The 20335-nt window shown below is 42.7% G+C and overlaps 1 protein-coding gene across 4 annotated transcripts in view; it reads right to left on the bottom strand.

Annotated features, from left to right (window-relative positions):
- Nucleotides 1-20335, bottom strand: part of LOC127002670 (TATA element modulatory factor-like) — a 28588-nt gene continuing 8253 nt past the window's right edge. For 3 of the 4 annotated variants that reach the window (XM_050868713.1, XM_050868714.1, XM_050868716.1), the window contains exons 8-26: nucleotides 19050-19768; nucleotides 15393-15602; nucleotides 14528-14626; nucleotides 13798-13958; nucleotides 11174-11317; nucleotides 9673-9758; nucleotides 9320-9423; nucleotides 8631-8772; nucleotides 8087-8280; nucleotides 7428-7640; nucleotides 6817-7023; nucleotides 4838-5037; nucleotides 4389-4489; nucleotides 4075-4166; nucleotides 3584-3887; nucleotides 2589-2700; nucleotides 2118-2296; nucleotides 1582-1659; nucleotides 1-876 (exon numbers count right to left, since the gene is read on the bottom strand). In XM_050868713.1, coding sequence (XP_050724670.1) covers nucleotides 853-876; nucleotides 1582-1659; nucleotides 2118-2296; nucleotides 2589-2700; nucleotides 3584-3887; nucleotides 4075-4166; nucleotides 4389-4489; nucleotides 4838-5037; nucleotides 6817-7023; nucleotides 7428-7640; nucleotides 8087-8280; nucleotides 8631-8772; nucleotides 9320-9423; nucleotides 9673-9758; nucleotides 11174-11317; nucleotides 13798-13958; nucleotides 14528-14626; nucleotides 15393-15602; nucleotides 19050-19768 — 3369 coding nt within the window. In that variant the 3' untranslated portion in view covers nucleotides 1-852. The remainder of the gene's footprint in view (nucleotides 877-1581; nucleotides 1660-2117; nucleotides 2297-2588; nucleotides 2701-3583; nucleotides 3888-4074; nucleotides 4167-4388; nucleotides 4490-4837; nucleotides 5038-6816; nucleotides 7024-7427; nucleotides 7641-8086; nucleotides 8281-8630; nucleotides 8773-9319; nucleotides 9424-9672; nucleotides 9759-11173; nucleotides 11318-13797; nucleotides 13959-14527; nucleotides 14627-15392; nucleotides 15603-19049; nucleotides 19769-20335) is intronic. The other variant, XM_050868717.1, reaches the window with a different exon arrangement.

The raw sequence follows: 20335 nt of genomic DNA, 5'->3' as shown, positions 1-20335 counted from the left end.
ATCATTATAAAGCCTTTATATATATGTTTACATCGTTAATATATCTTTGGGCTTCAAATAAAGAAATCTGTGGCTGCACAATAACTAGCAAGGCTGTAAAAAGGAAAAATAATCCTGAACTGTGTAACAAAGAATTCAACATTACATAATAAAAAACATTACAGTGCAAATATATATATATAGAAAAATTACAAATATATTCAACACTGGAGCATTATATAAATCCACGAGGAAAAAAAAGGCTTGACATATAGGTACATATAAAACAAATAAATATTCAATTCACAGACTATACGAAAATATATAATTCAACTGTGCACAACTTTATTTCGATACATATATACACATCACTGTTTTCATTGCTTCGGGACAACCCAAACCGTTACATTTATGCAAGTTTCATGGCACGCACAAGTTTAGGTGCTCTTCCTCACACAGCCTGTTGGTAGCACACTCAAGTAACACTAAGTCATCCATCCTGTCGTTGAGCAATGGGGTGCAAAGATACCCTGCCATTTGAAAAGGAAAAAATGGCATGGATATATTTATAGAACTCTTCAGGACGTTTCTGCGCTCAAATTCATCTCTTATACCTCCAAATACCTGCTTGAAGTCTCCACTGTTTCCTTCATACCTTTTGGACCTTTTAGAGTTTACATCCATCTCTTTAGAACTCTTGAATAACTGCTTGTATTCTCCACTGTTTCCTTCACATCTTCAGAACCTTTTTGAGTTCACATCCATCTCTTAACAACCTTTGAGTCCTGTCTGAGCTCACCAACATGTCCTAAATATACCTTTTTAACCTCACACCCATATACGTCCTATGTCATGACTGAAGGAGCTGATCAATCATTTCTTGAGAAGCTGGTCAATCTGAAACAATTGGAGAGTATTTTAGTGTTTTATGCTCCATTAACCCCCTGACTGTGGATTTCCTACAAGAGGACCTCACTAAGCTACAGGAATGGAACAAAAAGTGGCTACTACAATTCAATGAAGAAAAATGTAAAGTCATGCACCTTGGGAGAAATCCAGCATGACAGTACCACATGGGAAACAGTCCACTATGCACCACAGAGGCAGAGAAAGACCTGGAAGTATATGTTACCAGGCTACCAGTGAAAGCCAAGTCCCTACCAATCGCAACGGACGGGTTAATTTTGCTGTGGCCTGGTGCTGTGTTTGGCATCATGAAAATAGCACCACAGTTATGTAAGCCATTTAGAAACTCAAGGACACAAGCAACAATGTTTTTAAGTCAGAAAACTTGTAGAAGGTTGGCACACGTATGCATCTTGAAAGTTACTGTTATCCTCTGCAGCTTTGGACCCTTTTAAATGATAGTAACATTTCAAGACAGAGAACACTTGATAGAAATTTAGTGGTGGTGCTTGTGGCCTTGCTTCTTGGGGGGGTCATGTGAATCAAGTTGTGGTGTTTGCTTGTTTTTTCTCATTCAGCAAGACAAAAAAATACACACCATCTGCATGAAAGTTTTGTCTACTATATTCAAAAGCTTCTTAAACTCTGGACACCCAAATAAAGTTGTGGTGATAGTTTTTTTGTCTCAACACTCACCTGAGCTTTGTACATTTCCTTGACATCCGCCAGGTCGAGTCGGAGCTCCTCCACCTCCTCCACTTTCTCTCCGTACATCTGGAATGAATCACAATAAAGTAGTGTTCACAAGTTTAATGACTGAGATGAGAAAAGGTAATGCGAACATTCTGAAAAGTGTTCTGGGCATAATATATCATAGGAGCTAAGTATGTTTTTTGTTGCATCGGACATGAAATGGACTGCAGGAGTAGAGTATATTGCCAATTAATCCCTTGACTGCAGATTTCCTACAAGAAGATATCACCAAGCTAGAGGAATGGAACAAGAAGTGGCTGCTACAATTCAATGAAGAAAAATATAAAGTAATGCACCTTGGGAGGGGATATCCAGCATACCAATACAACATGAGAAACACTTCACTATCCACCACAGAGGCAGAGAAAGACCTGGTAGTATATGTTACCAGGCTACCAGTGAAAGCCAAATCTGTGCCATTTGCAGCAGACAGGTTAAACCCCATGTCTTGGTAACAAAACATGGGCAGCGACACACACCTGGAGAAGGGCGTTGTACTTCTGCTCCATGTCAGCGTACTGGTCCTTCAGAGCCTGGTAGTCCCGAACCTGCCCCTGAAGCTCCTCCACTTGACTAGTAATGGACACCAACTCCTGCGCCAATGACTCCCTCTGCGTCTCGTGCCTGGTGATCTCACTGTGTAGATGGTGCACCTCCCCTGAAGACGAGAAAGTTGAAGTTGATTATTGTTAGGCATTTCATTTATGGCATCAGGAGTGGAAACCTTGCCCCTAATCACTCCTAAGAGAGATAATGTATTTAGTTCAAGAAAGAAGGAGTTTAATTCGTCAAGATAATACAGATAGAGAAAATCCGTTTAGTTCAGGAAAGTAAGAGTTTGAAGTCCTAAGGAGAAGAAAATACAGAAGGAAAGCAGGGTATTTCATATACAGATAGCGCCAAAAGAGACCACTACAAAAGAATACAAAATACATAACAGAATCACTTGCCTTCCCTCTGCCGCAGCTGTGAGGTGAGAGCATCCACGGTGGCTGTAGAGTTTGTACGCATGGAGTCGTACAGAGACGTTCCTCGTGACCAACCAGATTCGAACACTTCTTCCTGAGGAGCAAAAACAAATTCTTCTTCAAATATTGTCCCTCTACATAAAAGTAAAAATGGGCTCTTTATAACTACAGGACCCCACACTCTCAGACATCTTGGGGCTCATACACCCACATTTAATAAGGCTTTCATAGAGTTTGTGGGCATTTCCTTGGGTAGTTTAATGAGCCAAGGTCTCCGCACCATGAATGTGAAAAAGTCATGAGAACCCAACTAACATCTTTTGTGGCCTTTAGAAACATTTGTCGTGAGAGCGGATGCATCTGAGAACATTGATATCCATTCTGGTCTTCCACATAGATATTAATACATTGGGATTTTGAATGGAGCAGGAATTTTGTGGATACATAAGCTTGTCCTACGTGAATTTATGCTTTTCAAAATGAGTAACTGCAAGATGAACTATTAGATTTTTGCTTGTGGAATTGTTTTTAATTTTGATCTTTAGTTTGTGCTGTGTGAGACCAACTTGTCCTATTACATCACTGTTTTATCTTGGACTATGGTGGATTTAACCCCTTGACTGTGGATTTCCTACAAGAAGACATCACCAAGCTACAGGAATGGAACAAAAAGTGGCTGCTACAATTCAACACAGAAAAATGTAAAGTCCTGCACATTGGGAGGGGAAATCCAGCATACCAATACCACATGGGAAACACTCCACTATCCACCACAGAGGCAGAGAAAGACCCGGGAGTATATGTTACCAGGCTACCAGTGAAGGCCAAATCTGTGCCAGTCACAGCGGACGGGTTAATTTGACTCATTTGATTGGTTTGAATTTGATCTCACAGTTTGGCAATCTTTTTTTTTTTTTATCATTCATTGACTTGTAGCCTTTCCACTTTTCTCCACTGACTTGCCAACTCAAACTCACCCCCCACTGAGATCCGCTGAAGGACTCTGACATGGACCCGCTGATGGAGAGCCTGGAGAGGGAAGGAGTCGGGGAGGACCTGGGGGTGCTGGCATGACTCTCGGCAGCTCCCTGGACTGCCATCTGGGCCAGCTTGCGTTCCCTGTCCTTGAGCTGGTCCTGCAAGGCTAGCGTCTTTTTCTTCTCGGCTGTCACCGCTGTCTTTTCCATCTCCAGCTGCTGCTCCAGACTGTCGCGTTCTCTCTTCACTTCCGAGATTTCTTCCGCAAATGACGTTTTCAAAGCCTCAATCTGGATGCTTTCTCTGGAATGGAAGGAGTTTGTCTTACTATCATGGGAGAAGGCTGTCAATAATATAAGACTGACTTTTAAACAAACATGTATGGTAATCAGTCTGCAGTGTTGTGTAATCAGTGTTTTTTTTTTTATGATGGCTGTTCTGCCACTAAATGAACACAAAGACTTGGCAACTGAAGGACACGAAGACTCACTTGATACGTGATTCTGACAAGGCCTCCAGCTTAGATGTGATGATGTTCAGTTCCGAAGAAAGTCTCGCATTCTCGGTTCGCAGATTCGTTACCTGAATAAAGAAAATTTGCCTAAGAACTAACACATACCGAGACTACAAAAGGCCGATTCATTACCTAAAGAAGGAAAATTTGCATAAGAACTAACACACCAGGAGACTACAAGAGGCCGGTCATATTAGGTGTGACAGCTGAGGAGAACCAGTTTGTCACCATCTTCCCACAGAGCGAGATGTCTTGATACTCTCCCCTAGACAAGAACTCATTTTCCTCACCTGTGTTTGCAGAGCCGCAGCATTGGCCGCCACCTCAGCGTACTGCTCCCTGGTGGCTCTCTCCTTCTCGGCACTCGCAGCGGCGGCTGACAGTGTTTCATCTGAGGACAAGAAAACTTTTGCCTATTTGAACGTCACCAACAAAACTTTACTAGCAAGAGATTTAAAAGGAGAGAGAGGCAGGTGAATAGCCAATACAAGAAGTGAAAAGATAAGGAAAGAGAGGAATTTTACCGAGAGAAGAGAGGACAAGGAGAAAACCTTTGCCTATTTGAACGTCACCAACAAAAGCTTTTACTAAAGAGAGATGTACAAGGAGAGAGAGAGAGAGAGAGAGATAAAGAGTAACTAACATAACTTACAGCAACAGCAAAGGAAACAACTCAAGGGGGGAAAAAAATAAATAAATAAGTCCGCACATCTGAACACTAAGCAACATCTCCACTCACTAAGGCGCTGCGTGAGGCTCAGCTCAAGGGACTCCCACGAGGCTTGCTGCGAGGAGTGGGTAGCCTGAAGGTTCTCCATCTGGCGCAGCAGCGGACGTGTGGCAGCACTCACGGACCCTGACAGCTCCTCGGCCCGTGCCTCGGCTTCCGCCACCCGCTGCTGCAACTCGGAAATGTCGGCACGCAGCTGACGTTCCTTCCTGTGGGCCAGATATAGTTCTGAGACATGGATATATATTTATGTATCTATTTCAGAAAGACATGGTTACTTATTAATCTATCTATACCTGTATGTCTATTTGTCTATCTACACACAGCTGATGTTCCTTCACGTGGGCCAGATATAGTTTTTAGAAAGACATGGGCTCTATCTGTCTATATTTCTATCTACCTATAAGCAGCTGATATTCCCTCCCATAGATCAGATACAGTTTTCAGAAAGGCATTCATATTTATTTATCTATCTAGCTATCTAAGAAAGACATGGGTATCTATCAATGGGTACCTGATATCTCCCTACCCATCTGTCTACAAGTAGCTGACGTTCCTTCCTGTGGGCCAGATATAGTTTTTAGAGAGATGAGGGTCAAATCTGTCTATGTTTCTATCTATCTATAAGCAGATGATATTCCCTCCCATAAATCAGATACAGTTTTCAGAAAGACATGTGTATTTATTTATTTATCTAGTTATTTAACCCTTTCATTGCTAAACGCTCGCAGCGAGCGTTAGGTGTATTTGCTGGTGGCGCTAAACGCTCACTGCGAGCTCCACCCACACTCAAATCTCCCGCATACGAGTGTGTTCCAACACTAATTCTCACAACACAGGATTTCCAATTGAGTGGGTTCTTCACTAAATTTGGTGGAAAATCATATCAGCCCACCACGGCAAATCTACGGACGAGTAACTGGTGGATGTTCTTGCCCAATATCGCGGCATTTTTGCATAGCTTCACCTATCACCGACTGACTCTTTGACCAAATAGTTTTAAATGTTGCAGTTGGCAATACTTCTTTGCCAGAATCTGAAGGAGAGATGTCCGCAGTTCCCTCAATATGGCTGATCATCCCGCACGCACTGACGTAAACGTTAACATTCAACACTCCCTGAACGTGCATGTATGTTCGCAATAGAGGCATACATAACCGACTCCTATAGACCTGGACCTCCTCTTTCCAATGGTGTTTTTGGTTTTTAGCTGTGATGAATAGTTTTTGAGATACAGAGGTTAAAAGAGACCCCCCATTGAGCTGCCTGACTGCGCCTGAGGGGATAGTCACGTCCCGTCCCGTGCACAAGGAAAGGGTTAAGAAAGACATGGGTATCTATCTATGGGTACCTAATATCTCTCTATCCATCTTATCTATCTACAAGCTGCTAATGTTCCTTCCTGTGGACCAGATTTGGTTTTCAGAGACATGGGTATCTATGGGAACATGTCTGAAAGATAAAAAGAAGTGCAGTTTCCCATACAGAGGTGTAGATGAGTGGAATGGTCTTAAGGAGGAGACTGGGGAGGCAGGGAGTGTCCAGCAAATGAAGGAGAGGTTGGACAAGTATAGACAAGGAGACAGGACTATCCCAGCCCAGCTCAGGCACTAGAAACCACAAATATTTTAAATACGAATAAGTGTCCAGTGCAGATGTAGCTAACAGATGTGGAGTAGGGGACCTGAAAACAGTGCTCAGAAGGGAAAGACTCCGATGGTTTGGACATGTGAAGAGAGCAGGGGAGGATACAGTGCTGGGAGTTTTGGAGAGATCAGAGGTAGAAGGAAGGAGACCAGTTGGCCGACCTAGGAAAACATGGAGAAGGAGTATACAGGAAGACTTGGCATTGATGGGATTGGATGAGCATCAGGCAGAAGGCAGTAGAATGGAGGAGAGCCATAAAGCGTCCAACCACTCATGAAGAGTGAAAACGGACGGTAAACGAAATGATGATGATGATGACAAATAGGTAAACACACACACACCTGTTGGCCTGAGACTCTGACTGGCTGAGTGTCTCCTGCAGCTCCACCACCTGGGCCATGAGGGCACTCCGCTCGCGCCTCGCCTGATCCTGCGCCTCCGCTAGCGTGGCCTCCAGTCGCTTCTGCACACCCACCTCTGCACTCAGCGCCTGTTCCTGGGCCTGCGCATCACGTGTGGCCACCTCCCTCTTCAGCTCCGCCATCTCCCTGTGATAGTGTGGCATGGTATTGGTGGATTCCTTGAGTAAGAACATCTATAGTTGGTTTCAAGAGAGCTGGCGGGCCTAATCCTTCAAGGGTGGACTCGTGGACTTGGCATCATTGCTTGGGTGATGGTCTCTTCGTCGCTCATTTGCTGTTGTTTACTAGATCTAACCTGCCGTGACATAGCTATCTCTCACTCTCTGCTACCACCTCACCCAAGCAATGATACCAAGTCCACGAGTCTACCCTTGAAGGATTAGACCTGCCAGCTCTACATATTATTAAACGTATTTTTAAATTTCCGTCTCTTATAACGGACTTTCGGTATTAATGGACTTAGTCCCCCAATTAGTCTGTTATAATGAGGGTTTACCATACAAGGCATTTCATCATAGAGAAGTGCTCACTTATAGGCAGTTTCCAGTGCACTCTTTAGCACCGACATCTTCCCCTCCAGCTCGGCGTTTTCAGCCCCAACGTCCTTCATGGTCTGCTCCAGCCGCTGGTTGGTGGCGTTCAGCTGACACACGGCATCGATCTGCCGCCGCTCCACCTCCTCCTTGGCCGACAGCTGCCTCCTTAGCCTCTCCAGCTCCCTGGACTGCTCCTCTAGTTTGTCTCTGTGGGCGGAGGGCTCAGTATCAGTGTAACGACGCAATCACAGACAAAAATGGCCACGATACACATTCAAATATATTCAAGAAAGGAAAGAGCAAAATAGAAGCAAACAGAAGAAGTTAGTCAATCATGCAGCGCAAGGAATAAATAAAGATGAGGATGTGAATCAAAAACTATCAACGAAACAATAAAAATATGTAGTTCATAACATTCATAAATAGAAGAAAACTACCACTACTGCTTCTACTATTTCTCCCTTCCTTCCGTTTTGGCCCATCGCTGGTAAACGATAAAGCCACAAATTTAGCTCATCGCTGGTACGCGGTAAGGCCACAAATTTGGCCTGTCGCTGATACACAGTAAAGCCACAAATTTAGCCCGTCGCTGCTACCGGGTTAATGACATGAGCAATCACAACAGGGAAAGCGAGAAGAACCGTTGTACGTACTTCTGAGTCTTGATGGTGCTCTCATTCTCCTTCTCCTTGGCACGCAGCTTCTTGATGATGTTGGAATAGTTGAGCTGCTGTTTGCTGAGCTTCTCCCCTTCCTCCCTCAGCTCCCGGATCACAGTGTCCCTCTCCTCCTGGTCCCTCGCTACGTCCGCCGAGCTCAGTCTGGTTGCTGCCTCCGCTCTTGCTTCCTGAAGACACGAGGATACATGAGGATATTAGGAGAGAGGCCAGCCAGTCAGTCAACCATTTGTAGCTATTATTATTATTATCATTATTATTACTGTCTTTTTTTCTGCTCTTGCTTCATAAAGACACGAGGATACATGAGGATATTAGGAGGAGCCAGCCAGTCAGTCAACCATTTGTAGCTATTATTATTATCATTATTATTACTATCTTTTTTCTACTCTTGCTCTTGGTTAAGTGATTACTACTAAATGCAAACACACCCACATCCATCCACACCCACAATCCACAGACACCCACACCCATACACAGACACAAACACACACACATCCAGAGACACACAATCACCCACCTCCAGCAGCTTCTTGGTGTTCTCCTTCTCCCTCAAAGCCTGCTGGAACTTCCTCTCCATGGTCACGAGGCGCTGTGTGAACTCCTCTCGCAGGGACTCTGTTGCCTCCATGCCACTGCCACCCTCAAGGTCCTCCACACGCCTGCACAAAGGAAGGGGTCGTGTGTTGTAACCTAACTGCTTGACTTGATCTTTATTCTTTGTGTTTTGTTAGTATGATGGGATACTCTGTTACAGCATCTATTGAAAATCTTGCCCACCTTATTGCAACATCTTCATTTTTTTCATTCTCTGTTCCACCATCTATTGAATTCCTTTCCCTTCCCTCCCCTGCTTTCCCTTCCCTTCCTTCACATTTTATCCTTCCTTTTCTTTTATTTCCTCTCATTTTCTTTTCCCATTTTCTTTTTTCGCTTTTTTTTGTCTCCCTGCCTTGTTGCACCACCTTCATTCCTTTACTTCTAACCCAGTGATCATAACAGCAGCAGGTGGGCAGATACATTATTGATATTCCAGTAATTATCATTCTATTATAATGTGTTAGTGATAAAAAAAGGGGGTTAAGATTATGTCATCAACTTCATTTATTCAACTACTTTAATTTTGGTTACGTTTGTTACTTGTTACCTTCATTCATTCACCTACTATAATTTTGGTTAAGATCATTACGTAATTTGAATTTTACTCACGTCTTGAGCCGCAAGTTGGTGTCCTGGAGAGCAGCGTTGACCTGGCTCAGCTCCAGCACCTTGCTCTCCCTCGCCTCCAGAACCTCCGTCAGCTGGGCTATTTTCTGCCAAGGGGAAAAGTATGGTTGTCAGACCTTCCTGTTTTATGGCTAATGGGAAATGATAGTTGTTAGGTCTCCCTGTGTCCTCAGTCAGGGAACATTTGCCAATTCACAGCCCCATTAAAATGATGGAAAAACACAGGAAAATTAAGATGAAGCATGAAATGGAACACAAGTCAATATGAATTTTTATAAACATCCTTATTTTGACACTAATTTACTTCTATATAAATGTAAATCAGTGCAAGTTACCTTAATTAGTTTGTCCATCTCTGAGGAATGGTTTTCAGAAGAACTTTCACTTGTCTCGGAGAAATTGGACTGGTTCCTGCGATGGCCTGCAAGAACATATGCTTGAGTGTTTTGTGCAAGGCATCTGAATGACATAATTCCTTTCGTTTATACTTAATTCATTAGGGAGATGTAGTGACATTGAAAATAAAAAAAAGCAAAATGAAAAAAAATAATATGATAAAACAAATAACTGATGTAATAGCACACACAAAAGTCACAGAAACTAATACAAAAAAATACACAGCCAGTTTTAAAGCACTCATTTATACAACAGTAGAAGAAAAATGTAGAAAATAAATCAGAAATATATTAGCACCATAACAGCATTCACATATAAACATAAAAAGAAGAAGAGTACAGTTAGGACATCTGTTTGGGAAGTCAGCATAACATGAAGATGAAAAGCCAAGGATGGACATGCTGAAGATTAAACGTGGTGTGCGCAGGACTGACAGGTGTGGTGCTGACGTGAGAGGTATGGTGCTGACGTGAGAGAGCGAGGTGAGGTGTGACTTAACTTGGTAGCTGTAGGGATCGTGTTTCTTAGCCCGGTAGCAGTGATGGGCCAAATTTGTGGCTTCACCATGTAGCAGCGATGGGCCAAATTTGTGCCATGATATTTATCCCCCAAAATAAATGATACATAATCTGATAACAAATGCTTTGATATATATTATAAAATGTTTTGTGTGAGGGTTGATTTTTTCTCATTTTTCTCGCTTGGAGGGACCATTAAGAAACATGATCCCCGCTGCTACCGGGTTAAAGGCTCTTCCTTCTAACCGAGAAAAGTGAGAAAAAATCACCCCTCACACAAACCATTTCATAATATATATCAATGCATTTGTGATCAGTTTATGCATCATCTATTTTGGGGGGTTTATATCATGGCAAAAATTTGGCCCGTCACTGGTACACCGTAAAGCCACGAATTTGGTCCGTCACTGCTACTGGGTTAAGCAATAGAGCCCAGCAGGAAAAAGTGTCCTACCATATTAGCCACACGAAGAGAGTGGGGATGACTATGTTGAAAAAGGTGCATAGCAATGAGTTGGGGGACTGAAAATATTGTGCACAGGTTCTAAATAGTCACACATGCACCCCCCAAAATAGAGAATGCACTAACTGATTACAAATGCGTTGATATCTTTTATATAATGATTTGCGTGAGTGATGATATTCTCTCATTAATTCGCTTAGAGGAGCCTTTAAGAAACATGATCCCCACAGCTACCGGGTTAAGCAATAGAACCCAGCATGGAAGAGTATCCTAAGATGTTAGTCACACAAAGAGAGTGGAAACGGCGACATTGCTGAAAACAGTGAGTTGGGTGACAGAAAAATTGTGCACAGGTTATAAATACATACACATGCACCACCACCACCATCACTTATGACGGCATCCTTACTTCCCCAAACACCATACAAGTGGGCTCACGAGACGGAAGGGATTTTCTACCTTTCATAAAATCGGACTGGCCCTGCAGGACTTGGCTGATGCAGGCGGGGTCAAGGGTCATGCTGGCGGGGCCCAAACTAAACTCCCCCTCAGACTCACTAATACTGGTAAAGCTGGTGGTCATGGAGGAGGATACCGTCTCCACTTTGTGTGAGTAAAATCAAAGTAAATTAATCAGGTATACATACAGACTTTCGGGACAAGAAATAAATACACAAATAAATAAATAAATAATAGTGTTTTTTTATGGCAAAGGAAACGGCTCAAGGGCAATAAAATAATAACAAAAACGCCCACTAATCACTGCTTCTGCATATGTACACAGAAGGAGTAAGCAGAAGAGGTCAATATATATGTCAAAATATCCCCTCGGACCTGGAAATGCTGATGGCCATGGGGTTAAAAACTGTCTCCCTCCATAGAAACAGAAAATCAATGAAAACTGTCATCAATCAGGTGTACAGGCTTTCAGAATGGCAAAAAACGTGACAGTATATTAAAATCCTCCCTTGGACCCAGAAATAAGATCGAGGGGCTTAAAACTGTCTCCACTCCATATAAACAAAAAATTAATTAATGAAAACTGTCATGACAAATTAATCAGGTATATGGTCTTTCAGGATGACAAAAAAAGTGATACAGTTTATTAAAATCCTCCCTCGGACTCAGAAATTTGATCATGGGATTAAAAACTGTCTGCACTCCATCAAGATCAAACAGAAAATCAATTGATGAAAACTGTTATGACAATTTAATCAGGTATACAGTCTTTCAAGATGTAAAAAAAAGGTATACAATAAATCAAAGTCTTCCCTCTAACCTGAAGAAGCTGATGGCCATGGATTAAACAACTGATTCCACTTTCTATACAAACAGTTAATCGATTAATGAAAGCTGTCATGATATCTTTCTGGGGGGTATGATGTAAAACAGAGCCCCATATTCTCAAACACTTCTGGCCCTACACACCCACATTGGATAAGGCTTTCATAGAGGTTTTGTGGGTGTTTCCATGGATAGTTTAATGAGCCTTGTGATAGTCTGACAAGGCTTCTGCACCATGAATGTGAAAGAATTATGAGAAGAGGTTTTTTGTGGGTGTTTCCATGGATAGTTTAATGAGCCTTGTGATAGTCTGACAAGGCTTCTGCACCATGAATGTGAAAGAATTATGAGAAGAGGTTTTTTGTGGGTGTTTCCATGGATAGTTTAATGAGCCTTGTGATAGTTTGACAAGGCTTCTGCACCATGAATGTGAAAAAAATTACAAGAATCTGACATCTCTTTTTTGTGGCCTTTGGAAATATTCATTGTGCGAGCCGAAAGCGTCTGAGAATACACGCCTGAGATGATGCAGGTAAGTTGGTGGTTATGGGTTTGGAAGGAAGCTTCTCCAGATTGCAAATAAAATCACAGTGAAATAATTAAATAAGCAGGGATGGCAATGACCTTCCAGACAGAACCTCAACTTAGCAAATACAATCAGTTAATGAATTAGTAAAGTCATGACAATTTACTTCAGGGTGACTCGCTATAAAAAAGATTAATTATGCACAGCAGCTTAAGAAAGGAACTATCACACATGCCCTGTACAATGGCAATGATAAGCAAGCATTTTTGTTTTTGGGGAGACTAAAAAATAAGATAATCAAGTATGCTTCTACATCTACAGCTTAAGAAAGGAACCATCACACACACTCTATACAATGGCAATGATAGGCAAGCATCTTTGTTTTTGGGGAGACTAAAAAAAAAAGATAATCATATATGCATCGCAGATTAAAAGAAAAATCATCGCACACACACTATACATTGGCAATAATAGTCAAGTGTCTTAGTTTGGAGGAGACTAAAAAATAAGATAATCATATATGCATTGCAGATTAAGAGAAGAATCATCGCACACACTATACATTGGCAATAACAGTCAAGCATTTTAGTTTTGAGGAGACTAAAAAAATAAAATAATCAAGTATGCTTCTACAGAGCAGCGAGTAGCAGGCTTTTTTTTTATTATTGTTTTCTTTTTTTGTGTGCCCTTGAGCTGCCTCCTTTGTTGTAAAAAAAAAAAAAAAAAAAAAAATCACACACATTCTATATAATGGCAAGAATAGTCAAGCGTCTTAAGTTTTGGGGAGATTAAAAAATAAGATAATCAAGTATGCATTACAGATTAAGAAAAGAACCAACCATCACACACACTCTCTACAATGGCAATTATAGTCAAGCATCTTTGTTTTGGGGGAGACTAAAAAAATAAGATAATCATGTATGCTTCTACAGCCTGACCCGGTAGCAGCGACGGGACAAATTTTTGCCATGATATAAACCCCCAATATAGATGATGCATAAACTGATCACAAATGCGTTGATATGTCATGAAATGGTTTGCGTGAGTGATGATTTTTTCTCATTAATTCACTTAGAGGGTCCTTTCAGAAACATGATCCCTGCAGCTACCGGGTTAAGAAAAGAACCATCACACACACTCTATACAATGGCAATAACAGCTATGGCATCTTTCTTTGGGGAGGCAGACTACAAAAAAAATAATTATATGCATCACAGCTTTAGAAAAAATAAATACACACTCAGCAAGTCGGTTATTGGTCAAGCTTCAGTACCTTTTTCACCGCCCATCTTTTTGTGGTTGCTGGATGAGTCCGAGGCAGACGACTCGGAGCGGTCATTGATGAAGGTCCGCAGGCCGCGCTGAGTTGTGCCCCACACCCGCGAGGTCGCTGTGGAGCCTCTGGACGCCGCCACGCTGCCGTCAAGACTGGGACTGTGGGAGAAAAGGTACAGGATGTTGAAGTGGAAACATGAATACCCACACAATGCAAATCCTAGCAGCACAAAAATATAAGGAGGTGCATGTGGGGTGTCAGGATGGGATGGAGAAAGTAATGAAAGCGTGTATGAGCGGTTTGCTATGGGTGTGACAGCAAAAGGAGTGAAGTGTGGAGTGGTGGAGTGGGTGAAGGGTGGTGCGTTGTGACGGTTTGGACACTCGATGAGAATGGGAGAGAATGAATTTGTGAAGAGTGTATGAGGGAAGGATCGAGGGAGGGGGTGTCAAGAGGTGAAGTGGATCAATAGGGTGAGTGAGTATTGGAGCGAGAGATTTGGAAGTAGCAGGACTGAGTGTGCTGAGAGGGAGTGCCGGAACAGGGAGATGTGGAGACACTTCTGCCGTGGCCACCCCCTGGAGGGAAGTTACCATGAGGGAGAAGGGTGTCGGAAATATAGATATAGATAAACAGCCTGCAAACAGTAGCTCCTTAGATGTATAAAGGAGACCACACAAAAAAAATGATCTCCCAATTACAGGAAGACTCAAGAGGCTGGACTGACCTGGAGATGACCTCAATGTCAGAGGAGGTGGTGGTTTCGACCTCATCCCCTGAACTGTGGCCGGAGGTGTGTCCAGAGCCAACCTTGAGCGCCTCGGACCTAAAGCAAAAGTACAAAAGACAATCTTAACCCGATAGCAACGACGGGCCAAATTTGTGGCTTTACCGTGCACCAGCGACGGGCCAAATTTTTGCCATGATATAAACCCCCAAAAAATAGATGATGCATAAACTGATCACAATTGTGTTGATATATATTATGAAATGGTTTGCGTGAGTGATGATTTTTTCTCATTTTTCTCGCTTAGAGGGGCCTTTAAGAAACATGATCCCCACAGCTACCGGGTTAAGCAGTGCTGGTTTTAATCTTCTGGATACCTGGGGACAATTATATTTAGGAGCCCCTTAATATACCCCATTGTGTGATTATTTATTCAACTATTTATAAGAGTATTAAGACACCTTCCCAAATTATTTTGACCCCATGTTCTGACATTCTTGTTTTTTCTTCTTCTTCCTTTAGTCAGTAATCAAAGAGTGACATTCTTATTTTCCCATTTGGGGCTCTGGAATTCTACTGTATGTACACTATTTGCAGAAGAAGCACTGGTGGGTATTTCTGTTTTCTCTTCCTTTTTCCGGAAGTTGGACCTAATGCACCAGACTGAATGCACCACCAGCCTAGTCTAAATGCATCAACTTTATAGTAATAAATGTAAGTCTCGTTCACCACAGTGTTAATTACCAAGAGTGTAACAGTAAATTAATACAGGCATCAAACAGCAAGTCTTTATTATTCTTCATTACGATTTTAAAATGCTGCACTACCCTGTTACACAATTAAAAAGAACCATACACTCACTCACCTTTCCGAGGAGGAGGGCGAGTGTTCTCTCTCAGGAGGGGAGGAGGATGCCCCGCTGACAGCCTCCTCATCCCCCATGGCCTCCTCCAGCAGGCTGCGCACCACTGAGCCGCCCGAGCCACTGGTGCTGCTCTCCTGCATGTCACACTCCCCAGGGGGTTCCATGGGGGGTTCCTCTGGCACCTCTGGTTCTCCTGCCCGTGACACACTCCTGCGGGGGAAGAGGGACTGGGATAGAACCAACACCAAACTGACGCAGAGGACAAAGAAAAGAAAGACGACAGAAATAAAAGGAAGAAGAAAGATGCGAAAGAAGAAGTCCAAATACATTAAGTGGAAGAAAGGGAGGAAGAAAAAGACCATAGAAATGAGAGAAAGAGGAGGAAAGAAGAGAAAAAGTCCAAATACATTAAGGAGAAGAAAAGGAGGAAGAAAAAGACCACAGAAATGAGAGAAAGAAGAAGAAAAATGAGAAAGAAGAAGTCCAAATACATTAAGGAGAAGAAAAGGAGGAAGAGAAAGACCACAGAAATGAGAAAAAAGAAGAAGAAAGAAAATAAAGAAGTCCGAATATATTAAGTGGAAGAAAAGGAGGAAGAAAAAGACCACAGGAATGAAAGAAAAGAAGAAAGAAAATAAAGAAGTCCAAATACATTAAGTAGAAGAAAAGGAGAGAAAAAGATCACAGAAATAAGAGAAAAAGAAGAAATGAAAGAAAGAAGAAATCCAAATACAAACTGAAGAAAAGGAGAGAAAAGAAGACCACAGAAATGACATAAACAAAAAGAAAGAAGAGAAAGAAGTTCAAATACATTAAGTGGAAGAAAAAGACCACAGGAATAAGAGAAACAAGAGGAAAAGAATGAAGTCCAAATACATCATCTGAGAACTGCAATGTAACTTACCTAAAAAAACTTATCGATGGGAAAGATCTCTTCTTATCCCGTCTCTTGCGCCCAAATGAAAAACAATTATGTGCGGGCATCTTGTGGGTGCAAAAAAACTGTGCACTACCTCTCACTCTCAAAGCTGAACTAGAAATGAGTCTCCTAACCTGTACTGTAATGTAACTTACCTAAAAAAAACTAATCGATGAGAAAGATCTCTAATCATCCCGTCTCTTGCGCCCAAATGAAAAACAATTATGTGCGGGTATCTTGTGGGTACGGGAAAGCTATGCACCACCTCTCACTCTCAAAGCTGAACTAGAAATGAGTCTCCTAACCTGTACTAATGACTACTATGATCATTCTACACAGCGGAAACCCAGGGGGAGTGTGACCTGACAAAGCTGACCTGACACCACGCCCTTCTACCTGAACACCTGCCCTGCTGACAGGCAAGTGGAAAGTGACAGTTCAGCGGCTTAACAAGATAAGTCAGGTCAGGTCAACTCCACCATTCCTCCTCCCTTCTCACACCCTCTATCTATTTCAATCAGTCGCTCGCTCTTTGTTCCTCTCTTCCTCCCTTCCCCCCGCCCCTATCTGATTACACACACACACACACACACACTCTTTTCCTGATTCTCCTTTTTGCCCCTCCCTCTCCATTTCCACTCGTTTTCCTCTCTCTCTCTCTCCACTTTTTTCTTCCCTGTGTGTGTGTGTGTGTGTGTGTGTGTTCAGCTAATCTAATAGGGAAGGAGAAAGGGAGGAAGCGAGTGCCAAATTAAGTGATAAGAATATAGATAAAGGGTGTGAGAATGGAGGAAACAAGGGAGGAGTGGAGGGAAGAGAGTGGAGGGAAGAGAGGAAGGGAGGAGGGAAGAGAGGAAACGGGAGGAGAAAAGGAGAAGGGAGAGAGGGTCAGGTAAAGGATGAGGAAAGAGGGAGAGAAAAGTGTGAGTGGGAGGGAAAGAGATTAAGAGAGAGAGGAGAGGAAGGGGAAAGAAAGTAAGGAGAAGGAAGGAGGAAAACAATAAGGAGAGGGAGTGGTATAAGGAAGAAAGGAAAAGGGGGAGGTATTGAGCGTTCATCTTGGCGCCACAACTGCTGAGTCATATGGCGCCGAATTTAATACAGAACTATTATATTCTAAAACAATAAAACCGGAAAAAAACACCAATAAAACTATATAAAATCAATTAAAAATTAAAAGCATGATAAAAAACAACAATAAAAGGTCAATAAAACCTACAGGAGGCTAAGGACGCCAGCCTCCTGTAGGAAGCCAAGAGGGGGAGGGAAGACTCTCTCTCTCTCTCTCTCTCTCTCTCTCTCTCTCTCTCTCTCTCTCTCTCTCTCTCTCTCTCTAATCAGCCTTTTCCTCTTCTCGCCCTTGTATCAAATCTCAGGGAAGTATTATCAGCTTAGGTTAGGTTAGGTTCTTGCCCTTGTATCAAATCTCAGGGAGGTCATTATCAGCTTAGGTTAGGTTAGGTTCTTGCCCTTGTATCAAATCTCAGGGAAGTATTATCAGCTTAGGTTAGGTTAGGTTCTCGCCCTTGTATCAAATCTCAAGGGAAGTATTATCAGCTTAGGTTAGGTTAGGTCAGGTTCTTGCCCTTGTATCAAATCTCAGGGAAGTATTATCAGCTTAGGTTAGGTTCTCGCCCTTGTATCAACTCTCAGGGAAGTATTATCAGCTTAGGTCTTCCATTTTGGCCTGACCTGCCGCCAATACCTTGTCCACCACTTCATGTTATATTCCCCCCAAAAAGAGACAGCATGAGCCAAGCAAGAGTCATATACCACGGCAGCCACTATAAATAAAATTCGCTTGCTCCACTAACAGGCTGGGGTCATCGAAGCGACTCCTGAAGAAAGTCCACCAGCGCTATTGGCAGCACAAAAACAACAACAGCAACAAAAATAATAATAATAATAATAATAATAATAATAATAATAATAATAATAATAATAAAGTAAAATACAAAAAATAAAGAGTTCTAGTGGACCTTGCAAAGTATAAACACACAAATTATGAGAGCTACCTATTCTAAAATGCTCGGCGCAGCGCAGTTTAGTAATGCAAGCGGCAAGTGAATCTCCTCATAAACCAAGAGTTATCCCCATGAAAAAAATAAATAAATAAATAAAATAAAAAATAAACGTTAGTGTGAAGCAAACCTAAATGAAAATCTTCCCTTATCCCAGTAACTGACCACCTACTCACAAATATGGAAACAGCATCATCATCATCATCATTTCGTTTATCGTCCGTTTTCACTTTTCCTGAGCCGCTGGACGCTTTATGGCTCTCCTCCATTCTACTCTGTCTTATGCCTGATGCTCATCCAGTCCCATCAATGCCAAGTCTTCCTGTATACACCTTCTCCACGTTTTCCTAAGTCTACCAACTGGTCTCCTTCCTTCTACCTCTAATCTCTCCAAAACTCCAAGCACTGTATCCTCACCTGCTCTCTTTACATGTCCAAACCATCGGAGTCTTTCCCTTCAGAGCACTGTTTCCAGGTTCTCTACTCCACATCTGTTAGCTACAACTGCACTGGTCACCCTATCTTGCCACCTGATATGTACCTCAGCATTCTGCGATCACTTGCTCTCAATACCTCCATCAATTTTCTAGTTAGTTTTATTAATTGCAGCCATGCATTCAACAACACAAAAAACAAGTCCCCAAGAAAATCTACTCCAACTCCGAAGCTGCATCTCAACATGCTTCAATACCACAACTAACAACTAATAACACTCACCAGCTCGTCTGCGTGGAGTCTATCGAGGCGGTGATGGTGTCCGAGCTCCCTCCACTCTCCACTGACACATCCAGGGCAGTGGTGGATGGCATGCTGACATCCGCTTCCTCTACTGAATGTTCCTCTGTGCTGGAGGTGGCGGTGATGGTGGTGGGGGTGGCGGTAGGCTGGGCATCTATATGGCTGGGTTGGGTGGTGTTACTCGTCTCGGAATCTTGCATGGTTGCCTGCCTGGGGACCTTCGGAAGAGCACAGTCCATGAGAGCGGAAACAGCACCTTGAGATGAACTAGTCCCCTCTGATGACTTATGGGTACTCAGTGATATCTTGGAGGGTGTGTTCACATCCTTGACAGTACTGGAGCTTTCTGTAACTCTCACATCAGTAACATCAACCTCCTGCTTAGTGGGGTGTGAGTCTGGCTTCTCTGTGGTGTTAGTGGGCAAAGTGGTCTCTGTGTCTTTCGGAATGGGAGGCTTCATAACAGCTGCATCTGGTGGCGTGGTGTTAGGGTGCTCTGGTAGAGGTGTTGGTTTGTGCTGGGGCGTGTGTTGGTCTATGGATGGCTGTAGTGTGTGTACGTCGCTGCCGGAGATTCTGTGTAGCGTCGGCTGTGTGTGGATGATGTTGGCGGTGGGGCTGAGGTCCTGAACGAGGGTGTTGTTGCAGGAGTCCAGGTGTGAGGGGGAGGAGTCACTCGAGGAGGCATCGGTCAACACCTGGAACACAAATACGTTATCCTAATACTTCACTGTCACTGTTGCCCCATCCTTCTACTCCTGCCATGGTATCAAAGTTCATTATACTGTACTTCATTACCATAGTTCCCCCATTCATTATATCCAGGGTAGGAGGTCATAAGAAGGCATTTAGGGTCATATTCTAAGACATTCCGCCCCCAAGAACACACACTTGACAAGGCTTTCGTAGGAGTTTTAGGCCTTTCCAGAGGTAGTTTTATGACCCTGGTGGTAGTATGGCCCTTCTTATGTACCGTGAAAGTGAAAAAACACTCTTGAGAACCTGATTAATCTTCCTTGCGGCCTTTAGAAATAGCTGGCGTGGGAGGCAGAAGCGTCTAACAATACGACCCTTAATGTTGTAAAAGAGAGTAGGAAAGTATTTAAAACAATTGCTGAGGAAAATACTGTCCTGACCTGTAAATACTTTGTTGTAAGAGAGTAGGAAAGTATTTAAAACAATTGCTGAGGAAAATACTGTCCTGACCTGTAAATACTTTGTTGTAAGAGAGAGCAGGAAAGTATTTAAATCAGAAGAGGACAGAT

This window comes from Eriocheir sinensis, chromosome 24 (genome assembly GCF_024679095.1).
Source record: "Eriocheir sinensis breed Jianghai 21 chromosome 24, ASM2467909v1, whole genome shotgun sequence".
NCBI classification, from domain to species: domain Eukaryota; kingdom Metazoa; phylum Arthropoda; class Malacostraca; order Decapoda; family Varunidae; genus Eriocheir; species Eriocheir sinensis.
This window is presented reverse-complemented; position numbering and strand designations above follow the sequence as displayed.